The sequence below is a fragment of the Oncorhynchus keta genome, chromosome 37 (assembly GCF_023373465.1).
Source record: "Oncorhynchus keta strain PuntledgeMale-10-30-2019 chromosome 37, Oket_V2, whole genome shotgun sequence".
Lineage (NCBI taxonomy): Eukaryota > Metazoa > Chordata > Actinopteri > Salmoniformes > Salmonidae > Oncorhynchus > Oncorhynchus keta.
Genome location: NC_068457.1, coordinates 27,646,214 through 27,674,187, shown reverse-complemented (window position 1 = coordinate 27,674,187; position 27,974 = coordinate 27,646,214). Strand labels below are relative to the sequence as shown.

Below are 27,974 nucleotides of genomic sequence, written 5' to 3'. Positions count from 1 at the left end.
AGTGTTATGGTGTTCACTGATACTTTCCAATACCAGTAGCATTAAAATGTTACACTAACTCAGTGTTATGGTGTTACTGATACTTTCCAACACCCATTTGTGGTATTAAAATGTTACTTTAACTCAGTAGCATTAAAATGTTATGGTGTTCACTGATACTTTCCAACACCAGTAGTATTAAAAATGTTACACTAACTCAGTGTTATGGTGTTCACTGATACTTTCCAACACCAGTGGTATTAAAATGTTACACTAACTCAGTGTTATGGTGTTCACTGATACTTTCCAACACCAGTGGTATTAAAATGTTACACTAACTCAGTGTTATGGTGTTCACTGATACTTTCCAACACCAGTAGTATTAAAATGTTACACTAACTCAGTGTTATGGTGTTCACTGATACTTTCCAACACCAGTAGTATTAAAATGTTACACTAACTCAGTGTTATGGTGTTCACTGATACTTTCCAACACCAGTAGCATTAAAATGTTACACTAACTCAGTGTTATGGTGTTCACTGATACTTTCCAACACCAGTGGTATTAAAATGTTACACTAACTCAGTGTTATGGTGTTCACTCATACTTTCCAACACCAGTAGCATTAAAATGTTACACTAACTCAGTGTTATGGTGTTCACTGATACCGTCACAGCATATTCTTCAGTGTTAAATAAACACTGAGAGTGTTACATTTAACACTGGTCCAGTGTCTATACTGGTCCACACTTTCAGTGTTACATTTAACACTGGTCCAGTGTCTATACTGGTCCACATTTTCAGTGTTACATTTAACACTGGTCCAGTGTCTATACTGGTCCACACTTTCAGTGTTACATTTAACACTGGTCCAGTGTCTATACTGGTCCACACTTTCAGTGTTAAATTTAACACTGGTCCAGTGTCTATACTGGTCCACACTTTCAGTGTTACATTTAACACTGGTCCAGTGTCTATACTGGTCCACACTTTCAGTGTTACATTTAACACTGGTCCAGTGTCTATACTGGTCCACACTTTCAGTGTTACATTTAACACTGGTCCAGTGTCTATACTGGTCCACACTTTCAGTGTTAAATTTAACACTGGTCCAGTGTCTATACTGGTCCACACTTTCAGTGTTAAATTTAACACTGGTCCAGTGTCTATACTGGTCCACACTTTCAGTGTTAAAATGAACACACTGCTTAGTGTGGAAGCCTTATTTCCACAGAGTGCCTTGCCTTTTCGAGTGACTTGTTGAGTTATACGACCCATGCCTGTATTAGTACAAATTCATTGCTTTAAACTAATTATGACAAATGTTAATGAAATGTTGAGCAATGTAATAAAGTAGTGACTTTTCAAATAAGGTACGTTACACGTTATGCTGGCTTACAAATTGTTAGCTACGCTAGCTTTACGAACCGCATATCATTATAACAATTGCTTGTATGTACTGGTATGTTAGCTAGCTACGTAATGTTAGTTGGCTACTAATACATTGAACTTTCCATTATATTAACTATATGCTATCTAACTACCTACCCAACATTTATTAACTTGATTATTCACGTCATTCTTAGCTTAGCTAAGTGGTATAGTCTTGGTGCGTTCTCAATGGACATTGTTAATGAAGTCGTAAGATAGTATGTTATCTATGCTAACAAACTAGCAAGGAGTTACATAGCAGCAGCATGTAATGCTCCGGGTGTCATGGGTGTGGAGTCAAACGCAGGAGACAGAGAGTTCAATGCTGTGCGTCTTTAATAGCACCAACGCACCACAGGGTGCTCACAATAGTAACGTCCCCAAACACAGGGAATGAAAATGTACAACGGAAAAAACACGACCAGGCACTAACACGTACCTCTACAACAGAGCCGAAGGTTACACTGAAATAATCCCGCACAACAACCAGGCGGGCCGGCTGTCTAATAAAGACAAACTAATCATACATAAACAGGTGCTACCACTAAACATACAAGGAGGGGGAGGAAAGACAATCAGTGGCAGCTAATAGGCCGGTGACGACGACCGCCGAGCGCCACCCGCCCGGGAAGGGAAATGACCCTCGGTCGGACTCGTGACACAGCATCAACTTCCGGTAGACAGGCGAAGCGCTACAACACTCAACTGAAAGGATACCGTTTGTTTATAGTATACTAAAATAGACTTATATTATGTAGTATATATATACTCATTAAGTATGTAGTTTACAGTATGTTAGTATGGGTATTCAAACACAGTTATGGTTGATGCATTCATCCATTTTCTGTCCTGTGGCCTTCACCAAGTGAGATCCTAAGCGATTATGTTATCATTACAATTGTATTATTTAACACAATACAACACATCATTCACAAAGCCTTATTTTTGAGGGCTTAGTTTTACCCTAATAAAGTGGCCTGAAACTCATGGTTTACAGGAAAAATTTAGGCCTGCAAATCACATTATGCTGGCTTGCAAAGTGATGTGTAATTCCTATTGGAATCCAGCCAGAGTGGGGATATCCAACATTTAGAATTTTTATTCACCTGCAACCTGATTCAGAATGACTGCTGGGATCGGAAGAATACCTTAATCATCTAAACTGGATCAACCATTTCAGTAATGAATCCATATAACAGATTGGATTAGCTTAGAAAAACGTTTATTTATATTTATTTAATTAATCCATGTACATTCAAAAACATAGATATTGAAACAAACAATTCAAAAAAAAAATCTAACTGCAGTAGAGCATGCTGGGAAATATGATAATGATGGCCGTGGTTTTAGTTCAACACTGGGTATTAACACCAACACTGGGTTTCTTCTAAACCAATGAGTGTTTAACACTTACAGAGCTACTTTAACACCTTAATCAAGAGTAATGAGTAATGACTGGGTTTGGCCTGTCGCTGACTGACAGGGAGACAGAGTAATGACTGGGTTTGGCCTGTCGCTGACTGACAGGGAGACAGAGTAATGATGACTGGGTTTGGCCTGTCGCTGACTGACAGGGTTACAGAGTATGACTGGGTTTGGCCTGTCGCTGACTGACAGGGAGACAGAGTAATGACTGGGTTTGGCCTGTCGCTGACTGACAGGGAGACAGAGTAATGACTGGGTTTGGCCTGTCGCTGACTGACAGGGTTACAGAGTAATGACTGGGTTTGGCCTGTCGCTGACTGACAGGGAGACAGAGTAATGACTGGGTTTGGCCTGTCGCTGACTGACAGGGAGACAGAGTAATGACTGGGTTTGGCCTGTCGCTGACTGACAGGGTTACAGAGTAATGACTGGGTTTGGCCTGTCGCTGACTGACAGGGTTACAGAGTAATGACTGGGTTTGGCCTGTCGCTGACTGACAGGGAGACAGAGTAATGACTGGGTTTGGCCTGTCGCTGACTGACAGGGTTACAGAGTAATGACTGGGTTTGGCCTGTCGCTGACTGACAGGGAGACAGAGTAATGACTGGGTTTGGCCTGTCGCTGACTGACAGGGAGACAGAGTAATGACTGGGTTTGGCCTGTCGCTGACTGACAGGGAGACAGAGTAATGACTGGGTTTGGCCTGTCGCTGACTGACAGGGAGACAGAGTAATGACTGGGTTTGGCCTGTCGCTGACTGACAGGGAGACAGAGTAATGACTGGGTTTGGCCTGTCGCTGACTGACAGGGAGACAGAGTAATGACTGGGTTTGGCCTGTCGCTGACTGACAGGGAGACAGAGTAATGACTGGGTTTGGCCTGTCGCTGACTGACAGGGTTACAGAGTAATGACTGGGTTTGGCCTGTCGCTGACTGACAGGGTTACAGAGTAATGACTGGGTTTGGCCTGTCGCTGACTGACAGGGAGACAGAGTAATGACTGGGTTTGGCCTGTCGCTGACTGACAGGGTTACAGAGTAATGACTGGGTTTGGCCTGTCGCTGACTGACAGGGAGACAGAGTAATGACTGGGTTTGGCCTGTCGCTGACTGACAGGGAGACAGAGTAATGACTGGGTTTGGCCTGTCGCTGACTGACAGGGAGACAGAGTAATGACTGGGTTTGGCCTGTCGCTGACTGACAGGAGACAGAGTAATGACTGGGTTTGGCCTGTCGCTGACTGACAGGGTTACAGAGTAATGACTGGGTTTGGCCTGTCGCTGACTGACAGGGAGACAGAGTAATGACTGGGTTTGGCCTGTCGCTGACTGACAGGGAGACAGAGTAATGACTGGGTTTGGCCTGTCGCTGACTGACAGGGAGACAGAGTAATGACTGGGTTTGGCCTGTCGCTGACTGACAGGGAGACAGAGTAATGACTGGGTTTGGCCTGTCGCTGACTGACAGGGAGACAGAGTAATGACTGGGTTTGGCCTGTCGCTGACTGACAGGGAGACAGAGTAATGACTGGGTTTGGCCTGTCGCTGACTGACAGGGTTACAGAGTAATGACTGGGTTTGGCCTGTCGCTGACTGACAGGGAGACAGAGTAATGACTGGGTTTGGCCTGTCGCTGACTGACAGGGAGACAGAGTAATGACTGGGTTTGGCCTGTCGCTGACTGACAGGGAGACAGAGTAATGACTGGGTTTGGCCTGTCGCTGACTGACAGGGAGACAGAGTAATGACTGGGTTTGGCCTGTCGCTGACTGACAGGGAGACAGAGTAATGACTGGGTTTGGCCTGTCGCTGACTGACAGGGAGACAGAGTAATGACTGGGTTTGGCCTGTCGCTGACTGACAGGGTTACAGAGTAATGACTGGGTTTGGCCTGTCGCTGACTGACAGGGAGACAGAGTAATGACTGGGTTTGGCCTGTCGCTGACTGACAGGGAGACAGAGTAATGACTGGGTTTGGCCTGTCGCTGACTGACAGGGAGACAGAGTAATGACTGGGTTTGGCCTGTCGCTGACTGACAGGGTTACAGAGTAATGACTGGGTTTGGCCTGTCGCTGACTGACAGGGAGACAGAGTAATGACTGGGTTTGGCCTGTCGCTGACTGACAGGGAGACAGAGTAATGACTGGGTTTGGCCTGTCGCTGACTGACAGGGTTACAGAGTAATGACTGGGTTTGGCCTGTCGCTGACTGACAGGGACAGAGTAATGACTGGGTTTGGCCTGTCGCTGACTGACAGGGAGACAGAGTAATGACTGGGTTTGGCCTGTCGCTGACTGACAGGGAGACAGAGTAATGACTGGGTTTGGCCTGTCGCTGACTGACAGGGTTACAGAGTAATGACTGGGTTTGGCCTGTCGCTGACTGACAGGGAGACAGAGTAATGACTGGGTTTGGCCTGTCGCTGACTGACAGGGAGACAGAGTAATGACTGGGTTTGGCCTGTCGCTGACTGACAGGGTTACAGAGTAATGACTGGGTTTGGCCTGTCGCTGACTGACAGGGAGACAGAGTAATGACTGGGTTTGGCCTGTCGCTGACTGACAGGGAGACAGAGTAATGACTGGGTTTGGCCTGTCGCTGACTGACAGGGTTACAGAGTAATGACTGGGTTTGGCCTGTCGCTGACTGACAGGGAGACAGAGTAATGACCGGGTTTGGCCTGTCGCTGACTGACAGGGAGACAGAGTAATGACTGGGTTTGGCCTGTCGCTGACTGACAGGGAGACAGAGTAATGACTGGGTTTGGCCTGTCGCTGACTGACAGGGAGACAGAGTAATGACTGGGTTTGGCCTGTCGCTGACTGACAGGGTTACAGAGTAATGACTGGGTTTGGCCTGTCGCTGACTGACAGGGAGACAGAGTAATGACTGGGTTTGGCCTGTCGCTGACTGACAGGGAGACAGAGTAATGACTGGGTTTGGCCTGTCGCTGACTGACAGGGAGACAGAGTAATGACTGGGTTTGGCCTGTCGCTGACTGACAGGGTTACAGAGTAATGACTGGGTTTGGCCTGTCGCTGACTGACAGGGAGACAGAGTAATGACTGGGTTTGGCCTGTCGCTGACTGACAGGGAGACAGAGTAATGACTGGGTTTGGCCTGTCGCTGACTGACAGGGTTACAGAGTAATGACTGCTGACTGACAGGGTTTTGGCCTGTCGCTGACTGACAGGGTTACAGAGTAATGACTGGGTTTGGCCTGTCGCTGACTGACAGGGAGACAGAGTAATGACTGGGTTTGGCCTGTCGCTGACTGACAGGGAGACAGAGTAATGACTGGGTTTGGCCTGTCGCTGACTGACAGGGAGACAGAGTAATGACTGGGTTTGGCCTGTCGCTGACTGACAGGGAGACAGAGTAATGACTGGGTTTGGCCTGTCGCTGACTGACAGGGAGACAGAGTAATGACTGGGTTTGGCCTGTCGCTGACTGACAGGGAGACAGAGTAATGACTGGGTTTGGCCTGTCGCTGACTGACAGGGTTACAGAGTAATGACTGGGTTTGGCCTGTCGCTGACTGACAGGGTTACAGAGTAATGACTGGGTTTGGCCTGTCGCTGACTGACAGGGAGACAGAGTAATGACTGGGTTTGGCCTGTCGCTGACTGACAGGGTTACAGAGTAATGACTGGGTTTGGCCTGTCGCTGACTGACAGGGTTACAGAGTAATGACTGGGTTTGGCCTGTCGCTGACTGACAGGGTTACAGAGTAATGACTGGGTTTGGCCTGTCGCTGACTGACAGGGAGACAGAGTAATGACTGGGTTTGGCCTGTCGCTGACTGACAGGGAGACAGAGTAATGACTGGGTTTGGCCTGTCGCTGACTGACAGGGTTACAGAGTAATGACTGGGTTTGGCCTGTCGCTGACTGACAGGGAGACAGAGTAATGACTGGGTTTGGCCTGTCGCTGACTGACAGGGAGACAGAGTAATGACTGGGTTTGGCCTGTCGCTGACTGACAGGGTTACAGAGTAATGACTGGGTTTGGCCTGTCGCTGACTGACAGGGAGACAGAGTAATGACTGGGTTTGGCCTGTCGCTGACTGACAGGGAGACAGAGTAATGACTGGGTTTGGCCTGTCTCTGACTGACAGGGTTACAGAGTAATGACTGGGTTTGGCCTGTCGCTGACTGACAGGGAGACAGAGTAATGACTGGGTTTGGCCTGTCGCTGACTGACAGGGAGACAGAGTAATGACTGGGTTTGGCCTGTCGCTGACTGACAGGGAGACAGAGTAATGACTGGGTTTGGCCTGTCGCTGACTGACAGGGAGACAGAGTAATGACTGGGTTTGGCCTGTCGCTGACTGACAGGGAGACAGAGTAATGACTGGGTTTGGCCTGTCGCTGACTGACAGGGAGACAGAGTAATGACTGGGTTTGGCCTGTCGCTGACTGACAGGGAGACAGAGTAATGACTGGGTTTGGCCTGTCGCTGACTGACAGGGTTACAGAGTAATGACTGGGTTTGGCCTGTCGCTGACTGACAGGGAGACAGAGTAATGACTGGGTTTGGCCTGTCGCTGACTGACAGGGAGACAGAGTAATGACTGGGTTTGGCCTGTCGCTGACTGACAGGGAGACAGAGTAATGACTGGGTTTGGCCTGTCGCTGACTGACAGGGTTACAGAGTAATGACTGGGTTTGGCCTGTCGCTGACTGACAGGGAGACAGAGTAATGACTGGGTTTGGCCTGTCGCTGACTGACAGGGAGACAGAGTAATGACTGGGTTTGGCCTGTCGCTGACTGACAGGGAGACAGAGTAATGACTGGGTTTGGCCTGTCGCTGACTGACAGGAGACAGAGTAATGACTGGGTTTGGCCTGTCGCTGACTGACAGGGAGACAGAGTAATGACTGGGTTTGGCCTGTCGCTGACTGACAGGGTTACAGAGTAATGACTGGGTTTGGCCTGTCGCTGACTGACAGGGAGACAGAGTAATGACTGGGTTTGGCCTGTCGCTGACTGACAGGGAGACAGAGTAATGACTGGGTTTGGCCTGTCGCTGACTGACAGGGAGACAGAGTAATGACTGGGTTTGGCCTGTCGCTGACTGACAGGGAGACAGAGTAATGACTGGGTTTGGCCTGTCGCTGACTGACAGGGAGACAGAGTAATGACTGGGTTTGGCCTGTCTCTGACTGACAGGGTTACAGAGTAATGACTGGGTTTGGCCTGTCGCTGACTGACAGGGAGACAGAGTAATGACTGGGTTTGGCCTGTCTCTGACTGACAGGGGGACAGAGTAACGACTGGGTTTGGCCTGTCGCTGACTGACAGGGAGACAGAGTAATGACTGGGTTTGGCCTGTCGCTGACTGACAGGGAGACAGAGTAATGACTGGGTTTCGCCTGTCGCTGACTGACAGGGAGACAGAGTAATGACTGGGTTTGGCCTGTCGCTGACTGACAGGGAGACAGAGTAATGACTGGGTTTGGCCTGTCGCTGACTGACAGGGAGACAGAGTAATGACTGGGTTTGGCCTGTCGCTGACTGACAGGGAGACAGAGTAATGACTGGGTTTGGCCTGTCGCTGACTGACAGGGTTACAGAGTAATGACTGGGTTTGGCCTGTCGCTGACTGACAGGGAGACAGAGTAATGACTGGGTTTGGCCTGTCGCTGACTGACAGGGTTACAGAGTAATGACTGGGTTTGGCCTGTCGCTGACTGACACTGGGACAGTAATGAATGGGTTTGGCCTGGGAGACAGAGTAATGACTGGGTTTGGCCTGTCGCTGACTGACAGGGAGACAGAGTAATGACTGGGTTTGGCCTGTCGCTGACTGACAGGGAGACAGAGTAATGACTGGGTTTGGCCTGTCGCTGACTGACAGGGAGACAGAGTAATGACTGGGTTTGGCCTGTCGCTGACTGACAGGGTTACAGAGTAATGACTGGGTTTGGCCTGTCGCTGACTGACAGGGAGACAGAGTAATGACTGGGTTTGGCCTGTCGCTGACTGACAGGAGACAGAGTAATGACTGGGTTTGGCCTGTCGCTGACTGACAGGGAGACAGAGTAATGACTGGGTTTGGCCTGTCGCTGACTGACAGGGAGACAGAGTAATGACTGGGTTTGGCCTGTCGCTGACTGACAGGGTTACAGAGTAATGACTGGGTTTGGCCTGTCGCTGACTGACAGGGAGACAGAGTAATGACTGGGTTTGGCCTGTCGCTGACTGACAGGGAGACAGAGTAATGACTGGGTTTGGCCTGTCGCTGACTGACAGGGAGACAGAGTAATGACTGGGTTTGGCCTGTCGCTGACTGACAGGGAGACAGAGTAATGACTTCCAACTGGGTTGAATACAGGTCAGACAGATAGACTGCCCATTGAGTTGAGACTGGATCCTGGACAGGTCTAGAGGATGAAACATTCATATATGTACAGCTGGTCTGGTCTTCCCTCACAGTAGGGCTGGTCTGGTCTTCCCTCACAGTAGAGCTGGTCTGGTCTTCTATCACAGTAGGGCTGGTCTAGTCTTCCATCACAGTAGGGCTGGTCTGGTCTTCCATCACAGTAGGGCTGGTCTGGTCTTCCATCACAGTAGGGCTGGTCTGGTCTTCCATCACAGTAAGGCTGGTCTGGTCTTCCATCACAGTAGGGCTGGTCTGGAAGCGTAACACCAACAGATCAGGGTGCTAGGTGTTAAAAGAGGGAGAGGTAAAGGTAACACTAACAGATCAGGGTGCTAGGTGTTAAAAGAGGGAGAGGTAAAGGTAACACCAACAGATCAGGGTGCTAGGTGTTAAAAGAGGGAGAGGTAAAGGTAACACTAACAGATCAGGGTGCTAGGTGTTAAAGCTGGGTTTGGGAGAGGTAAAGGTAACACCAACAGATCAGGGTGCTAGGTGTTAAAACAGGAGACTGGGGGTAAAGGTAACACCAACAGATCAGGGTGCTAGGTGTTAAAAGAGGAGAGGTAAAGGTAACACCTGAACAGATCAGGGTGCTAGGTGTTAAAAGAGGGAGAGGTAAAGGTAACACCAACAGATCAGGGTGCTAGGTGTTAAAAGAGGGAGAGGTAAAGGTAACACCAGCAGATCAGGGTGCTAGGTGTTGAAAAGAGGGAGAGGTAAAGGTAACACCAACAGATCAGGGTGCTAGGTGTTAAAGAGCTGTAGGGAAAGGTAACACTGACAGATCAGGGTGCTAGGTGTTAAAAGAGCCTGTAGGAAGGTAACACCAACAGATCAGGGTGCTAGGTGTTAAAAGAGGCTGTAGGAAAGGTAACACCAGCAGATCAGGGTGCTAGGTGTTAAAAGAGGCTGAGGGAAGGGTAACACCAACAGATCAGGGTGCTAGGTGTTAAAAGAGGCTGTGGGAAGGGTAACACCAGCAGATCAGGGTGCTAGGTGTTCAAAGAGGGGTAGGAAAGGTAACACCAACAGATCAGGGTGCTAGGTGTTAAAAGAGGGAGAGGTAAAGGTGACACCAACAGATCAGGGTGCTAGGTGTTAAAAGAGGAGAGGTAAAGGTAACACCAACAGATCAGGGTGCTAGGTGTTAAAAGAGGGAGAGGTAAAGGTAACACCAACAGATCAGGGTGCTAGGTGTTCAAAGAGGGAGAGGTAAAGGTAACACCAACAGATCAGGGTGCTAGGTGTTAAAAGAGGGAGGGGGAAGGGTAACACCAACAGATCAGGGTGCTAGGTGTTAAAAGAGGGAGAGGTAATGAGGTAACACCAACAGATCAGGGTGCTAGGTGTTAAAAGAGGGAGAGGTAAAAGGTAACACCAACAGATCAGGGTGCTAGGTGTTAAAAGAGGGAGAGGTAAAGGTAACACCAACAGATCAGGGTGCTAGGTGTTAAAAGAGGGAGAGGTAAAGGTAACACCAACAGATCAGGGTGCTAGGTGTTAAAAGAGGGGAGAGGTAAAGGTAACACCACAGATCAGGGTGCTAGGTGTTAAAAGAGGGAGAGGTAAAGGTAACACCAACAGATCAGGGTGCTAGGTGTTAAAGAGGGAGACAGGTAAAGGTAACACCAACAGATCAGGGTGCTAGGTGTTAAAAAGAGGGAGAGGTAAAGGTAACACTAACAGATCAGGGTGCTAGGTGTTAAAAGAGGGAGAGGAAAGGTAACACCAGCAGATCAGGGTGCTAGGTGTTAAAAGAGGCTGGTGGGAAACAGTAGGGGTAACACCAACAGATCAGGGTGCTAGGTGTTAAAAGAGGCTGTAGGAAAGACAGTAGAACACACCAGCAGATCAGGGTGCTAGGTGTTAAAAGAGGCTGTAGGAAAGGTAACACCAACAGATCAGGGTGCTAGGTGTTAAAAGAGGCTGTAGGAAAGGTAACACCAGCAGATCAGGGTGCTAGGTGTTAAAAGAGGCTGTAGGAAGGGTAACACCAACAGATCAGGGTGCTAGGTGTTAAAAGAGGCTGTAGGAAAGGTAACACCAGCAGATCAGGGTGCTAGGTGTTAAAAGAGGCTGTGGGAAGGGTAACACCAACAGATCAGGGTGCTAGGTGTTAAAAGAGGGAGAGGTAAAGGTAACACCAACAGATCAGGGTGCTAGGTGTTAAAAGAGGGAGAGGTAAAGGTAACACCAACAGATCAGGGTGCTAGGTGTTAAAAGAGGGAGAGGTAAAGGTAACACCAACAGATCAGGGTGCTAGGTGTTAAAAGAGGGAGAGGTAAAGGTAACACCAACAGATCAGGGTGCTAGGTGTTCAAAGAGGGAGAGGTAAAGGTAACACCAACAGATCAGGGTGCTAGGTGTTAAAAGAGGGAGTGGGAAGGGTAACACCAACAGATCAGGGTGCTAGGTGTTAAAAGAGGGAGAGGTAAAGGTAACACCAACAGATCAGGGTGCTAGGTGTTAAAAGAGGGAGAGGTAAAGGTAACACCAACAGATCAGGGTGCTAGGTGTTAAAAGAGGGAGAGGTAAAGGTAACACCAACAGATCAGGGTGCTAGGTGTTAAAAGAGGGAGAGGTAAAGGTAACACCAACAGATCAGGGTGCTAGGTGTTAAAAGAGGGAGAGGTAAAGGTAACACCACAGATCAGGGTGCTAGGTGTTAAAAGAGGGAGAGGTAAAGGTAACACCAACAGATCAGGGTGCTAGGTGTTAAAAGAGGGAGAGGTAAAGGTAACACCAACAGATCAGGGTGCTAGGTGTTAAAAGAGGGAGAGGTAAAGGTAACACCAACAGATCAGGGTGCTAGGTGTTAAAAGAGGGAGAGGTAAAGGTAACACCAACAGATCAGGGTGCTAGGTGTTAAAAGAGGGAGAGGTAAAGGTAACACCAACAGATCAGGGTGCTAGGTGTTAAAAGAGGGAGAGGTAAAGGTAACACCAACAGATCAGGGTGCTAGGTGTTCAAAGAGGGAGAGGTAAAGGTAACACCGACAGATCAGGGTGCTAGGTGTTAAAAGAGGCTGTGGGAAGGGTAACACCAACAGATCAGGGTGCTAGGTGTTAAAAGAGGGAGAGGTAAAGGTAACACCAACAGATCAAGGTGCTAGGTGTTAAAAGAGGGAGAGGTAAAGGTAACACCAACAGATCAGGGTGCTAGGTGTTAAAAGAGGGAGAGGTAAAGGTAACACCAACAGATCAAGGTGCTAGGTGTTAAAAGAGGGAGAGGTAAAGGTAACACCGACAGATCAGGGTGCTAGGTGTTAAAAGAGGCTGTGGGAAGGGTAACACCAACAGATCAGGGTGCTAGGTGTTAAAAGAGGGAGAGGTAAAGGTAACACCAACAGATCAGGGTGCTAGGTGTTAAAAGAGGGAGAGGTAAAGGTAACACCGACAGATCAGGGTGCTAGGTGTTAAAAGAGGGAGAGGTAAAGGTAACACCAACAGATCAGGGTGCTAGGTGTTAAAGGAGGCTGTGGAAAAACAGATCAGGGTGCTAGGTGTTAAAAGAGGGAGAGGTAAAGGTAACACCAACAGATCAGGGTGCTAGGTGTTAAAGGAGGCTGTGGAAAAACAGATCAGGGTGCTAGGTGTTAAAAGAGGGAGAGGTAAAGGTAACACTAACAGATCAGGGTGCTAGGTGTTCAAAGAGGGAGAGGTAAAGGTAACACCAACAGATCAGGGTGCTAGGTGTTCAAAGAGGGAGAGGTAAAGGTAACACTAACAGATCAGGGTGCTAGGTGTTCAAAGAGGGAGAGGTAAAGGTAACACCAACAGATCAGGGTGCTAGGTGTTAAAAGAGGGAGAGGTAAAGGTAACACTAACAGATCAGGGTGCTAGGTGTTCAAAGAGGGAGAGGTAAAGGTAACACCAACAGATCAGGGTGCTAGGTGTTAAAAGAGGGAGAGGTAAAGGTAACACCAACAGATCAGGGTGCTAGGTGTTAAAAGAGGGAGAGGTAAAGGTAACACTAACAGATCAGGGTGCTAGGTGTTAAAAGAGGGAGAGGTAAAGGTAACACCAACAGATCAGGGTGCTAGGTGTTCAAAGAGGGAGAGGTAAAGGTAACACCAACAGATCAGGGTGCTAGGTGTTAAAAGAGGGAGAGGTAAAGGTAACACCAACAGATCAGGGTGCTAGGTGTTAAAAGAGGGAGAGGTAAAGGTAACACCAACAGATCAGGGTGCTAGGTGTTAAAAGAGGGAGAGGTAGAGGTAACACCAACAGATCAGGGTGCGAGGTGTTAAAGGGTTGCTGCCTGAATGTTGGGGGTCAATGAAATACTATAAATGTCTTGTCCTTTTTTTTTGTCCAGTCAAAAATCTTCACCAGGACTCCAACGCTGTATCTGGACTTGAAGCTGGATGGAGGAGCCAAGCATGTACAACCAGTTCCTTCAGGTAAAAACATCTTTACTGAATAGGCCTTCTGTGGCTCTGGTCCAGGGTGTTACCTGCTCCTTGAAGAAAGCTCTAGCTGCATGTAACACCATGGACCAGAGCTTGGTCTACTGTAGCGATATTGTTCTGTGTGCTCCATTCATCCACAATCTGGCACTAAATCTGTTGACCTTTTCAGTAAAGTTAGCAGAACCTTTCAACTCAAACCCTAGCTAAGTGCTGTGTGGTGTGTATGACACACGCTTTCTCATTGTGGGAACTGTCCTGTACCTGACGTTGGTTTGTGGTGGGACAAAGTTACTATCTACTGTCTGTGACAAACAGAAGTCCTCCAGGGGTTGGGAGTCTTCTAAAGTTTATACAACTGGCTTGGTTTCCATGGTCAACCTGCCTGTTCTCTATGGAATCTGGTGCTGTGTGGTTGCTATGGAGTCAGTGGTGCTGTATGGTTGCTATGGAGTCAGTGGTGCTGTGTGGTTGCTATGGAGTCTGGTGCTGTGTGGTTGCTATGGAGTCAGTGGTGCTGTGTGGTTGCTATGGAGTCTGGTGCTGTGTGGTTGCTATGGAGTCAGTGGTGCTGTGTGGTTGCTATGGAGTCTGGTGCTGTGTGGTTGCTATGGAGTCAGTGGTGCTGTGTGGTTGCTATGGAGTCTGGTGCTGTGTGGTTGCTATGGAGTCAGTGGTGCTGTGTGGTTGCTATGGAGTCAGTGGTGCTGTGTGGTTGCTATGGAGTCTGGTGCTGTGTGGTTGCTATGGAGTCAGTGGTGCTGTGTTGAATGGTCACATTATACCATACGTAAGACGTTAAGTAGTCCATTACTTTGTGTGTGCGTGTGTGCGTGTGCGTGTGCGCGTGTGTGTGTGTGCGTGTGTGTGTGTGTGTGTGTGTGTGTGTGTGTGTGCGTGCGTGCACACAGTCAGTGTTGGTGCGTTGATTGGATGGCTCCCACGTCATCGTATTACAGGGCCCTATGGTGGATTAGATATGAGACCATCTCAGTGTTATGGCCCACAGCTCACATGGCAAGACGTCGGTATACCAAGTGGTCAGACTCGCCCACCAAGTCACATCATTTACAATATGAGGCTTTATAAATGTGGTGATTGTTGTGTATACTGTGACAGTTAACTTGTTAATGAGGTAACAAAATGCATTATCAATGCCAGTCCAAAACAACAGTTTTTCTATCATCTCTGCTAGGATGGACCTCGTTTATCTACACACTGGCAGGATCTGTCTGTGTTGGTGAGTTTCCTCTGTTTAGTTTCTGTTCAACAGTTTTCCATTAGTTCCTAACTGCCCTGCAGCCTCATGTTGATGGTCACCCAGAACAGTGTTGTGTTTGGTAGTGGTTCAGAAACACTCTGCATCTTGTTGCTGTCCCTCGTCCAGAGAGAGAGACAATCAAACAGAGCAGGTGCATTTATTTATTAATGTTCCCTTCCTCATCTCCTCCGTCCTCTCTGGGATGTTCCCTTCCTCCTCTCCTCTGTCCTCTCTGGGATGTTCCCTTCCTCATCTCCTCCATCCTCTATGGGATGTTCCCTTCCTCTTCTCCTCTCCTCCGTCCTCTCTGGGATGTTCCCTTCCTCATCTCCTCCGTCCTCTCTGGGATGTTCCCTTCCTCATCTCCTCCGTCCTCTCTGGGATGTTCCCTTCCTCATCTCCTCCGTCCTCTCTGGGATGTTCCCTTCCTCCTCTCCTCTGTCCTCTCTGGGATGTTCCCTTCCTCTTCTCCTCCGTCCTCTCTGGGATGTTCCCTTCCTCATCTCCTCTGTCCTCTCTGGGATGTTCCCTTCCTCCTCTCCTCTGTCCTCTCTGGGATGTTCCCTTCCTCCTCTCCTCTGTCCTCTCTGGGATGTTCCCTTCCTCCTCTCCTCCGTCCTCTCTGGGATGTTCCCTTCCTCCTCTCCTCTGTCCTCTCTGGGATGTTCCCTTCCTCTTCTCCTCTCCTCCGTCCTCTCTGGGATGTTCCCTTCCTCCTCTCCTCTGTCCTCTCTGGGATGTTCCCTTCCTCTTCTCCTCTCCTCTGTCCTCTCTGGGATGTTCCCTTCCTCCTCTCCTCTGTCCTCTCTGGGATGTTCCCTTCCTCTTCTCCTCTCCTCCGTCCTCTCTGGGATGTTCCCTTCCTCCTCTCCTCTGTCCTCTCTGGGATGTTCCCTTCCTCTTCTCCTCTCCTCCGTCCTCTCTGGGATGTTCCCTTCCTCCTCTCCTCCGTCCTCTCTGGGATGTTCCCTTCCTCCTCTCCTCCGTCCTCTCTGGGATGTTCCCTTCCTCCTCTCCTCCGTCCTCTCTGGGATGTTCCCTTCCTCATCTCCTCTGTCCTCTCTGGGATGTTCCCTTCCTCATCTCCTCTGTCCTCTCTGGGATGTTCCCTTCCTCCTCTCCTCCGTCCTCTCTGGGATGTTCCCTTCCTCCTCTCCTCCGTCCTCTCTGGGATGTTCCCTTCCTCATCTCCTCCGTCCTCTCTGGGATGTTCCCTTCCTCCTCTCCTCCGTCCTCTCTGGGATGTTCCCTTCCTCCTCTCCTCCGTCCTCTCTGGGATGTTCTCTTCCTCATCTCCTCCGTCCTCTCTGGGATGTTCCCTTCCTCCTCTCCTCCGTCCTCTCTGGGATGTTCCCTTCCTCCTCTCCTCCGTCCTCTCTGGGATGTTCCCTTCCTCCTCTCCTCCGTCCTCTCTGGGATGTTCCCTTCCTCCTCTCCTCCGTCCTCTCTGGGATGTTCTCTTCCTCATCTCCTCCGTCCTCTCTGGGATGTTCCCTTCCTCCTCTCCTCCGTCCTCTCTGGGATGTTCCCTTCCTCCTCTCCTCCGTCCTCTCTGGGATGTTCCCTTCCTCCTCTCCCTCCGTCCTCTCTGGGATGTTCCCTTCCTCCTCTCCTCCGTCTCTGGGATGTTCCCTTCCTCCTCTCCTCCGTCCTCTCTGGGATGTTCCCTTCCTCCTCTCCTCCGTCCTCTCTGGGATGTTCCCTTCCTCCTCTCCTCCGTCCTCTCTGGGATGTTCCCTTCCTCATCTCCTCCGTCCTCTCTGGGATGTTCCCTTCCTCATCTCCTCTGTCCTCTCTGGGATGTTCCCTTCCTCCTCTCCTCCGTCCTCTCTGGGATGTTCCCTTCCTCATCTCCTCCGTCCTCTCTGGGATGTTCCCTTCCTCCGTCCTCTCTGGGATGTTCCCTTCCTCCTCTCCTCCGTCCTCTCTGGGATGTTCCCTTCCTCCTCTCCTCCGTCCTCTCTGGGATGTTCCCTTCCTCCTCTCCTCTGTCCTCTCTGGGATGTTCCCTTCCTCCTCTCCTCCGTCCTCTCTGGGATGTTCCCTTCCTCCTCTCCTCCGTCCTCTCTGGGATGTTCCCTTCCTCCTCTCCTCTGTCCTCTCTGGGATGTTCCCTTCCTCCTCTCCTCCGTCCTCTCTGGGATGTTCCCTTCCTCCTCTCCTCCGTCCTCTCTGGGATGTTCCCTTCCTCCTCTCCTCCGTCCTCTCTGGGATGTTCCCTTCCTCCTCTCCTCTGTCCTCTCTGGGATGTTCCCTTCCTCCTCTCCTCCGTCCTCTCTGGGATGTTCCCTTCCTCCTCTCCTCCGTCCTCTCTGGGATGTTCCCTTCCTCCTCTCCTCCGTCCTCTCTGGGATGTCATGTCAACGTTGGGATGTAGCCTTCTGATCTGAAGCCAATAGCAGGAATGGGACAAAATCCCACTTGAACCCTTCATGTTGTGATTCATGTTCAAGGGCAACCTGTCCCTATATAGTGCCCTATGGGGCCTGGCCAAAAGTAGTGCACTATGTAGGGAATAGGGTGCCCTATGGGGCCTGGCCAAAAGTAGTGCACTATGTAGGGAATAGGGTGCCCTATGGGGCCTGGCCAAAAGTAGTGCACTATGTAGGGAATAGGGTGCCATATGGGATGCAGAAATAGATGTATGTCTTATGGTACTATACCTGTACCAAATGGTTTCACCTACAGTCCTGTGACACCCTTCTATACAGAGGTGAACTGTTCCCTACAGTCCTGTGACACCCTGCTATACAGAGTTGAACTGTTCCCTACAGTCCTGTGACACCCTGCTATACAGAGGTGAACTGTTCCCTACAGTGTTTGTCTATACAGGACACGTTAAGCCTGTCCTCTGAAGTGTTTTAGCGTTACTTTAGTTTGTCAATGGGAAGCACATATTTGAGTTGGAGGAATTGTATTTTCATTATGATCGATGTTTGCTAGCGTGAGGCGGAGTTATTTCACGCTCTTCACTCCTTCAGAAAGGGCTTTTGTTACATTTCACACATAGTTGATGTTTGTTTCTCCAGGAAGTTGCATTATGATCTGATTAAATGGAATCGTTGCTCCGGAGGATCTCACGGAAAGGTCCTTTTTAATTGTAGACAGATGTTTTGAAACCAGAATCAAGTTGAACCGTTCGCTGTAACTAAGATTAAGGTGGGTTTGAACCGAGATGCCACTGAATCGACAGAGTGTCGTCTGTAAGGCAAATCAAGCACAGCTGTGTCTGAATAATAGATCCACCACAAATTGAAGCGTTTTGGCGTTTCAGCATTTCTTTTGACCTTAGTATTCAGATGAAGGAAGCAGACTTAACCATGTCAGACGGAGAGGAAATAGATGAAGGAAGCAGACTTAACCATGTCAGAGGGAGAGGAAATAGATGAAGGAAGCAGACTTAACCATGTCAGAGGGAGAGGAAATAGATGAAGGAAGCAGACTTAACCATGTCAGACAGAGAGGAAATAGATGAAGGAAGCAGACTTAACCATGTCAGAGGGAGAGGAAATAGATGAAGGAAGCAGACTTAACCATGTCAGACGGAGAGGAAATAGATGAAGGAAGCAGACTTAACCATGTCAGACGGAGAGGAAATAGATGAAGGAAGCAGACTTAACCATGTCAGACGGAGAGGAAATAGATGAAGGAAGCAGACTTAACCATGTCAGACAGGAGATGAAGGAAGCAGACTTAACCAGGAGAGGAAATAGATGAAGGAAGCAGACTTAACCATGTCAGACGGAGAGGAAATAGATGAAGGAAGCAGACTTAACCATGTCAGAGGGAGAGGAAATAGATGAAGGAAGCAGACTTAACCATGTCAGATGGAGAGGAAATAGATGAAGGAAGCAGACTTAACCATGTCAGACGGAGAGGAAATAGATGAAGGAAGCAGACTTAACCATGTCAGACGGAGAGGAAATAGATGAAGGAAGCAGACTTAACCATGTCAGACGGAGAGGAAATAGATGAAGGAAGCAGACTTAACCATGTCAGACGGAGAGGAAATAGATGAAGGAAGCAGACTTAACCATGTCAGACGGAGAGGAAATAGATGAAGGAAGCAGACTTAACCATGTCAGACAGAGAGGAAATAGATGAAGGAAGCAGACTTAACCATGTCAGACGGAGAGGAAATAGGAGAGGAAATAGATGAAGGAAGCAGACTTAACCATGTCAGACGGAGAGGAGAGGAAATAGATGAAGGAAGCAGACTTAACCATGTCAGAGGGAGAGGAAATAGATGAAGGAAGCAGACTTAACCATGTCAGACGGAGAGGAAATAGATGAAGGAAGCAGACTTAACCAGACGGAGAGGAAATAGTCAGACTTAACCATGTCGGAGAGGAAATAGATGAAGGAAGCAGACTTAACCATGTCAGACGGAGAGGAAATAGAGAGGAAATAGATGAAGGAAGCAGACTTAACCATGTCAGACGGAGAGGAAATAGATGAAGGAAGCAGACTTAACCATGTCAGACGGAGAGGAAATAGATGAAGGAAGCAGACTTAACCATGTCAGACAGAGAGGAAATAGATGAAGGAAGCAGACTTAACCATGTCAGACGGAGAGGAAATAGATGAAGGAAGCAGACTTAACCATGTCAGACGGAGAGGAAATAGATGAAGGAAGCAGACTTAACCATGTCAGACAGAGAGGAAATAGATGAAGGAAGCAGACTTAACCATGTCAGACAGAGAGGAAATAGATGAAGGAAGCAGACTTAACCATGTCAGACAGAGAGGAAATAGATGAAGGAAGCAGACTTAACCATGTCAGACGGAGAGGAAATAGATGAAGGAAGCAGACTTAACCATGTCAGACGGAGAGGAAATAGATGAAGGAAGCAGACTTAACCATGTCAGACGGAGAGGAAATAGATGAAGGAAGCAGACTTAACCATGTCAGACCGAGAGGAAATAGAGAAGGAAATAGATGAAGGAAGCAGACTTAACCATGTCAGACGGAGAGGAAATAGATGAAGGAAGCAGACTTAACCGGAGAGGAAATAGATGTCAGACTTAACCATGAGACGGAGAAATAGATGAAGGAAGCAGACTTAACCATGTCAGACGGAGAGGAAATAGATGAAGGAAGCAGACTTAACCATGTCAGACAGAGAGGAAATAGATGAAGGAAGCAGACTTAACCATGTCAGACATGTCAGACGGAGAGGAAATAGATGAAGGAAGCAGACTTAACCATGTCAGACAGAGAGGAAATAGATGAAGGAAGCAGACTTAACCATGTCAGACGGAGAGGAAATAGATGAAGGAAGCAGACTTAACCATGTGGGAAATAGATGAAGGAAGCAGACATGGAGAGAAATGTTTCTTTGGTTCTTGATTGCAGTGTTTCCCTCGGGTTAAAATCTTGACAGAAATTCCTCAAATGAAAGTTGTTTTGTTTGCCATTTCTTTTGAGGTAATAATCTTGTTTTCATCCCAGGGGCCCGTCTGTAGAGTTGATTCTGTTTTCCATTGCTCTTTCAGGTCCAGATGCAGAGCAACGGAAAGTGGAGCCACATCACACCATCGTGTTTGATGATGGAGACTGCATAGCCGTAGAAAACAAGGTAGGCTGTCTGAACTTCTTACAGACTCTTAACACAGTTTTCAGGAATTGTAAATTCACTACAACTCAAACTCCTTTCTCCAGACATCAGAGGTTTGCCATTTTGTCTTGATTGCGGGACAGCCGATCAATGAACCGGTGGTCCAACATGGTAAGAACTCCATTTCTTCACATCACTGATCTCCAGTCAGTTACCACAGTATTGGATCGTTCATGTGAAAGATGACACACTACACGTTCCTTTTGCTCTCCAGGTCCGTTTGTGATGAACACGGAAGAGGAGATCAACCAGGCAGTCAGAGACTACAGGACAGGGACCAATGGGTTCGAGAGGGCTACGGCTTGGAGGTCTAAGATCAGGGAATCCTTCTAAGAATCCGCAGACATCTTCTAATCATTTTATAGGTCTTGTCTTGTTACGGTCATGTGACCAAAGTGTATTTTAATCATGAACCAGCTTGATGTGTGTTTGTCTCTTTTTAAATCATTAAAGTTCTCATTTTATACTGATTTTTTTTTCTTCTCAAATAGATGTTTTGTTACTGTGCCTCCAAGCCATTAAACTGAAATGCAAATGATGAAAAAAGCACTTTTAATTTAACCCCAACAAAACTATCCTGCCGTGATGTCTCCAGAAGCTATCTAATGGAAGCACTGATTGGCTCCAGTCATTTTGTCCTTGGACAGACCTCAGAGGCAAGTATCCGTTACGGGAAGGAGGGAAACCAACCACAGATCACATTTCAAGGCCATTTGCATCTGGCAGAATGACGTCTCATACTGCGAAACAGCGGGTCTCCTCTCCCTCCCTATCACATCTCCTGTTTCTCCTCCCTCTCTAACACACCTCCTGTTTCTCCCTCCCTCTCTATCACATCTCCTGTTTCTCTCTATCACATCTCCTGTTTCTCCCTCCCTCTCTATCACATCTCCTGTTTCTCCCTCCCTCTCTATCACACCTCCTGTTTCTCCCTCCCTCTCTATCACACCTCCTGTTTCTCCCTCCCTCTCTATCACACCTCCTGTTTCTCCCTCCCTCTCTATCACACCTCCTGTTTCTCCCTCCCTCTCTATCACACCTCCTGTTTCTCCCTCCCTCTCTATCACATCTCCTGTTTCTCCCTCCCTCTCTAACACATCTCCTGTTTCTCCCTCCCTCTCTATCACACCTCCTGTTTCTCCCTCCCTCTCTATCACACCTCCTGTTTCTCCCTCCCTCTCTATCACACCTCCTGTTTCTCCCTCCCTCTCTATCACACCTCCTGTTTCTCCCTCCCTCTCTATCACATCTCCTGTTTCTCCCTCCCTCTCTAACACATCTCCTGTTTCTCCCTCCCTCTCTATCACACCTCCTGTTTCTCCCTCCCTCCCTATCACATCTCCTGTTTCTCCCTCCCTCTCTATCACATCTCCTGTTTCTCCCTCCCTCTCTATCACATCTCCTGTTTCTCCCTCCTCTCTATCACATCTCCTGTTTCTCCCTCCCTCTCTAACACATCTCCTGTTTCTTTCCTCCTCCCTCCCTCTCTATCACATCTCCTGTTTCTCCCTCCCTCTCTATCACATCTCCTGTTTCTCCCTCCTCTCCTCCCTCTCCTGTTTCTCCCTCCCTCTCTATCACATCTCCTGTTTCTCCCTCCCTCTCTATCACATCTCCTGTTTCTCCCTCCTCCTCCCTCCCTCTCTATCACATCTCCTGTTTCTCCCTCCCTCTCTATCACATCTCCTGTTTCTCCTCTCCCTCTCTAACACACCTCCTGTTTCTCCCTCCCTCTCTAACACACCTCCTGTTTCTCCTCTCCCTCTCTATCACATCTCCTGTTTCTCCTCTCCCTCTCTAACACATCTCCTGTTTCTCCCTCCCTCTCTAACACACCTCCTGTTTCTCCCTCCCTCTCTATCACATCTCCTGTTTCTCCCTCCTCCTCCCTCCCTCTCTATCACATCTCCTGTTTCTCCCTCCTCCTCCCTCCCTCTCTATCACATCTCCTGTTTCTCCCTCCCTCTCTATCACATCTCCTGTTTCTCTCTCCCTCTCTATCACATCTCCTGTTTCTCCCTCCTCCTCCCTCCCTCTCTATCACACCTCCTGTTTCTCCCTCCTCCTCCCCCCTCTCTATCACATCTCCTGTTTCTCCCTCCTCCTCCCTCCCTCTCTATCACATCTCCTGTTTCTCCCTCCTCCTCCCTCCCTCTCTATCACATCTCCTGTTTCTCCCTCCCTCTCTATCACATCTCCTGTTTCTCCCTCCCTCTCTATCACATCTCCTGTTTCTCCCTCCTCCTCCCTCCCTCTCTATCACATCTCCTGTTTCTCCCTCCTCCTCCCCCTCTCTATCACATCTCCTGTTTCTCCCTCCTCCTCCCTCCCTCTCTATCACATCTCCTGTTTCTCCCTCCTCCTCCCTCCCTCTCTATCACATCTCCTGTTTCTCCCTCCCTCTCTATCACATCTCCTGTTTCTCCCTCCCTCTCTATCACATCTCCTGTTTCTCCCTCCCTCTCTAACACACCTCCTGTTTCTCCCTCCCTCTCTATCACATCTCCTGTTTCTCCCTCCCTCTCTATCACATCTCCTGTTTCTCCCTCCCTCTCTATCACATCTCCTGTTTCTCCCTCCCTCTCTATCACATCTCCTGTTTCTCCCTCCCTCTCTATCACACCTCCTGTTTCTCCTCTCCCTCTCTATCACACCTCCTGTTTCTCCCTCCCTCTCTATCACATCTCCTGTTTCTCCTCTCCCTCTCTATCACCTCTCCTGTTTCTCCCTCCCTCTCTATCACACCTCCTGTTTCTCCTCTCCCTCTCTATCACACCTCCTGTTTCTCCCTCCCTCTCTATCACATCTCCTGTTTCTCCTCTCCCTCTCTATCACCTCTCCTGTTTCTCCCTCCCTCTCTATCACACCTCCTGTTTCTCCTCTCCCTCTCTATCACACCTCCTGTTTCTCCTCTCCCTCTCTATCACATCTCCTGTTTCTCCCTCCCTCTCTATCACACCTCCTGTTTCTCCTCTCCCTCTCTATCACATCTCCTGTTTCTCCCTCCTCCTCCCTCCCTCTCTATCACATCTCCTGTTTCTCCCTCCCTCTCTATCACATCTCCTGTTTCTCCCTCCCTCTCTATCACACCTCCTGTTTCTCCCTCCCTCTCTATCACATCTCCTGTTTCTCCCTCCCTCTCTATCACACCTCCTGTTTCTCCCTCCCTCTCTATCACACCTCCTGTTTCTCCCTCCCTCTCTATCACATCTCCTGTTTCTCCCTCCCTCTCTATCACACCTCCTGTTTCTCCCTCCCTCTCTATCACATCTCCTGTTTCTCCCTCCCTCTCTATCACACCTCCTGTTTCTCCCTCCCTCTCTATCACACCTCCTGTTTCTCCCTCCCTCTCTATCACATCTCCTGTTTCTCCCTCCCTCTCTATCACACCTCCTGTTTCTCCCTCCCTCTCTATCACACCTCCTGTTTCTCCCTCCCTCTCTATCACATCTCCTGTTTCTCCCTCCCTCTCTATCACACCTCCTGTTTCTCCCTCCTCCTCCTCCCTCTCTATCACATCTCCTGTTTCTCCCTCCCTCTCTATCACATCTCCTGTTTCTCCCTCCTCCTCCTCCCTCTCTATCACATCTCCTGTTTCTCCCTCCCTCTCTATCACATCTCCTGTTTCTCCCTCCTCCTCCTCCCTCTCTATCACATCTCCTGTTTCTCCCTCCCTCTCTATCACATCTCCTGTTTCTCCCTCCTCCTCCCTCCCTCTCTATCACACCTCCTGTTTCTCCCTCCTCCTCCCTCCCTCTCTATCATATCTCCTGTTTCTCCCTCCTCCTCCCTCCCTCTCTATCACATCTCCTGTTTCTCCCTCCTCCTCCCTCCCTCTCTATCACACCTCCTGTTTCTCCCTCCTCCTCCCTCCCTCTCTATCACATCTCCTCTTTCTCCCTCCTCCTCCCTCCCTCTCTATCACATCTCCTGTTTCTCCCTCCTCCTCCCTCCCTCTCTATCACATCTCCTGTTTCTCCCTCCCTCTCTATCACATCTCCTGTTTCTCCCTCCTCCTCCCTCCCTCTCTATCACATCTCCTGTTTCTCCCTCCTCCTCCCTCCCTCTCTATCACATCTCCTGTTTCTCCCTCCTCCTCCCTCCCTCTCTATCACATCTCCTGTTTCTCCCTCCTCCTCCCTCCCTCTCTATCACATCTCCTGTTTCTCCCTCCTCCTCCCTCCCTCTCTATCACATCTCCTGTTTCTCCCTCCTCCTCCCTCCCTCTCTATCACATCTCCTGTTTCTCCCTCCTCCTCCCTCCCTCTCTATCACATCTCCTGTTTCTCCCTCCCTCTCTATCACATCTCCTGTTTCTCCCTCCTCCTCCCTCCCTCTCTAACACATCTCCTGTTTCTCCCGCCTCCTCCCTCCCTCTCTATCACATCTCCTGTTTCTCCCTCCCTCTCTATCACATCTCCTATCCCTCCATCCCTCCCTCCGCAGACAATCAAACCCCTGGGCACACACTGGTTGAATCAATGTTTCCTCGTAATTAGACGTTGAAATGAGGTCTGTGCCCAGTGGGAAGTGAGTTTTGTCTGGGATGGGATAGGGGTGGGGTGGAGGGTGGGAGTGTCCCTCCATGGCCCATGTATCCATGCTGCGTAGCTGAGGTCTGTGCCCAGTGGGAAGTGAGTTTTGTCTGGGATGGGATAGGGGTGGGGTGGAGGGTGGGAGTGTCCCTCCATGGCCCATGTATCCATGCTGCGTAGCTGAGGTCTGGATCACATTTAAAACACATGTTCATGCCGCTCCAGATAAGCTGAACTCTGTGGAAATACAGTTGCTTTGGATTTAACAGCCAAGGCAGGAGCAGACAGAACAGACTTACAGACCTACAGACCTACAGAGCAAGGCAACATCAGACAGAACAGACTTACAGACCTACAGAGCAAGGCAACATCAGACAGAACAGACTTACAGACCTACAGAGCAAGGCAACATCAGACAGAACAGACTTACAGACCTACAGAGCAAGGCAACATCAGACAGAACAGACTTACAGACCTACAGAGCAAGGCAACATCAGACAGAACAGACTTACAGACCTACAGAGCAAGGCAACATCAGACAGAACAGACTTACAGACCTACAGAGCAAGGCAACATCAGACAGGCAGACACAGACAGACAGAACAGACTTACAGACCTACAGAGCAAGGCAACATCAGACAGAACAGACTTACAGACCTACAGAGCAAGGCAACATCAGACAGAACAGACTTACAGACCTACAGAGCAAGGCAACATCAGACAGAACAGACTTACAGACCTACAGAGCAAGGCAACATCAGAACAGAACAGACTTACAGACAGAACAGACTTACAGACAGACAGAGCAAGGCAACATCAGACAGAACAGACTTACAGACCTACAGAGCAAGGCAACATCAGACAGAACAGACTTACAGACCTACAGAGCAAGGCAACATCAGACAGAACAGACTTACAGACAGACAGAGCAAGGCAACATCAGACAGAACAGACTTACAGACAGACAGAGCAAGGCAACATCAGACAGAACAGTCTTACAGACCTACAGAGCAAGGCAACATCAGACAGAACAGACTTACAGACAGACAGAGCAAGGCAACATCAGACAGAACAGACTTACAGACCTACAGAGCAAGGCAACATCAGACAGAACAGACTTACAGACAGACAGAGCAAGGCAACATCAGACAGAACAGACTTACAGACAGACAGAGCAAGGCAACATCAGACAGAACAGACTTACAGACAGACAGAGCAAGGCAACATCAGACAGAACAGACTTACAGACAGACAGAGCAAGGCAACATCAGACAGAACAGACTTACAGACAGACAGAGCAAGGCAACATCAGACAGGAGCAGACAGAACAGACTTACAGACCGACAGAGCAAGGCAACATCAGACAGAACAGACTTACAGACAGACAGAGCAAGGCAACATCAGACAGAACAGACTTACAGACAGACAGAGCAAGGCAACATCAGACAGGAGCAGACAGAACAGACTTACAGACCGACAGAGCAAGGCAACATCAGACAGAACAGACTTACAGACAGACAGAGCAAGGCAACATCAGACAGAACAGACTTACAGACAGACAGAGCAAGGCAACATCAGACAGAACAGACTTACAGACAGACAGAGCAAGGCAACATCAGACAGAACAGACTTACAGACAGACAGAGCAAGGCAACATCAGACAGAACAAACTTACAGACAGACAGAGCAAGGCAACATCAGACAGAACAGACTTACAGACAGACAGAGCAAGGCAACATCAGACAGGAGCAGACAGAACAGACTTACAGACCGACAGAGCAAGGCAACATCAGACAGAACAGACTTACAGACCAACAGAGCAAGGCAACATCAGACAGGAGCAGACAGAACAGACTTACAGACAGACAGAGCAAGGCAACATCAGACAGAACAGACTTACAGACCAACAGAGCAAGGCAACATCAGACAGGAGCAGACAGAACAGACTTACAGACCGACAGAGCAAGGCAACATCAGACAGAACAGACTTACAGACAGACAGAGCAAGGCAACATCAGACAGAACAGACTTACAGACAGACAGAGCAAGGCAACATCAGACAGGAGCAGACAGAACAGACTTACAGACAGACAGAGCAAGGCAACATCAGACAGAACAGACTTACAGACCGACAGAGCAAGGCAACATCAGACAGGAGCAGACAGAACAGACTTACAGACCGACAGAGCAAGGCAACATCAGACAGAACAGACTTACAGACAGACAGAGCAAGGCAACATCAGACAGGAGCAGACAGAACAGACTTACAGACAGACAAACAGAACCAGGGAGACAAGGCAGGGACAGACAGAACAGACTTACAGACAGACAGAGCAAGGCAACATCAGACAGGAGCAGACAGAACAGACTTACAGACAGACAGAGCAAGGCAACATCAGACAGGAGCAGACAGAACAGACTTACAGACAGACAAACAGAACCAGGGAGACAAGGTGGGGCCAGACAGAACCAGGGAGACAAGGTGGGGACAGACAGAACCAGGGAGACAAGGCGGGGCCAGACAGAGCCAGGGAGACAAGGTGGGGCCAGACAGAACCAGGGAGACAAGGCGGGGCCAGACAGAGCCAGGGATACAAGGTGGGGCCAGACAGAGCCAGGGAGACAAGGCGGGGCCAGACAGAGCCAGGGATACAAGGTGGGGCCAGACAGAGCCAGGGAGACAAGGCGGGCCAGACAGAGCCAGGGAGACAAGGTGGGAACAGACAGAGCCAGGGAGACAAGGCGGGGCCAGACAGAGCCAGGGATACAAGGTGGGGCCAGACAGAGCCAGGGAGACATGGTGGGGACAGAGAGACAGACAGACAGCCCTCTCAACCCTGAAGGACGGGAACTAAGTGCGGGGCCATGCTCGCTCGATGTGACAAGCAGGCCGTTTAACGCAGAGGCTGAGACACAGTAGATAATGAGATC

General features: G+C 49.1%; 1 protein-coding gene and 1 long non-coding RNA gene across 2 annotated transcripts in view; both read left to right on the top strand.

The window, feature by feature from the left end:
• Positions 1-20,978, top strand: part of pir (pirin) — a 39,342-nt gene extending 18,364 nt beyond the window's left edge. Inside the window, exons 5-9 of the mRNA XM_052498948.1 lie at positions 13,506-13,623; positions 14,825-14,869; positions 20,387-20,469; positions 20,553-20,619; positions 20,723-20,978. Of these exons, the coding sequence (XP_052354908.1) occupies positions 13,506-13,623; positions 14,825-14,869; positions 20,387-20,469; positions 20,553-20,619; positions 20,723-20,841 (432 nt within the window). The 3' untranslated portion in view covers positions 20,842-20,978. The remainder of the gene's footprint in view (positions 1-13,505; positions 13,624-14,824; positions 14,870-20,386; positions 20,470-20,552; positions 20,620-20,722) is intronic.
• LOC127916819 (uncharacterized) lies at positions 8,834-13,442 on the top strand. The gene is made up of 13 exons (XR_008096176.1): positions 8,834-9,657; positions 9,819-9,892; positions 10,340-10,465; positions 10,619-10,718; positions 11,135-11,234; positions 11,285-11,584; positions 11,635-11,858; positions 11,908-12,207; positions 12,308-12,407; positions 12,558-12,607; positions 12,658-12,773; positions 12,864-12,931; positions 13,432-13,442. It is a non-coding gene; the product is annotated as an uncharacterized LOC127916819 (long non-coding RNA).
• Positions 20,979-27,974: the final 6,996 nt, after the last annotated feature.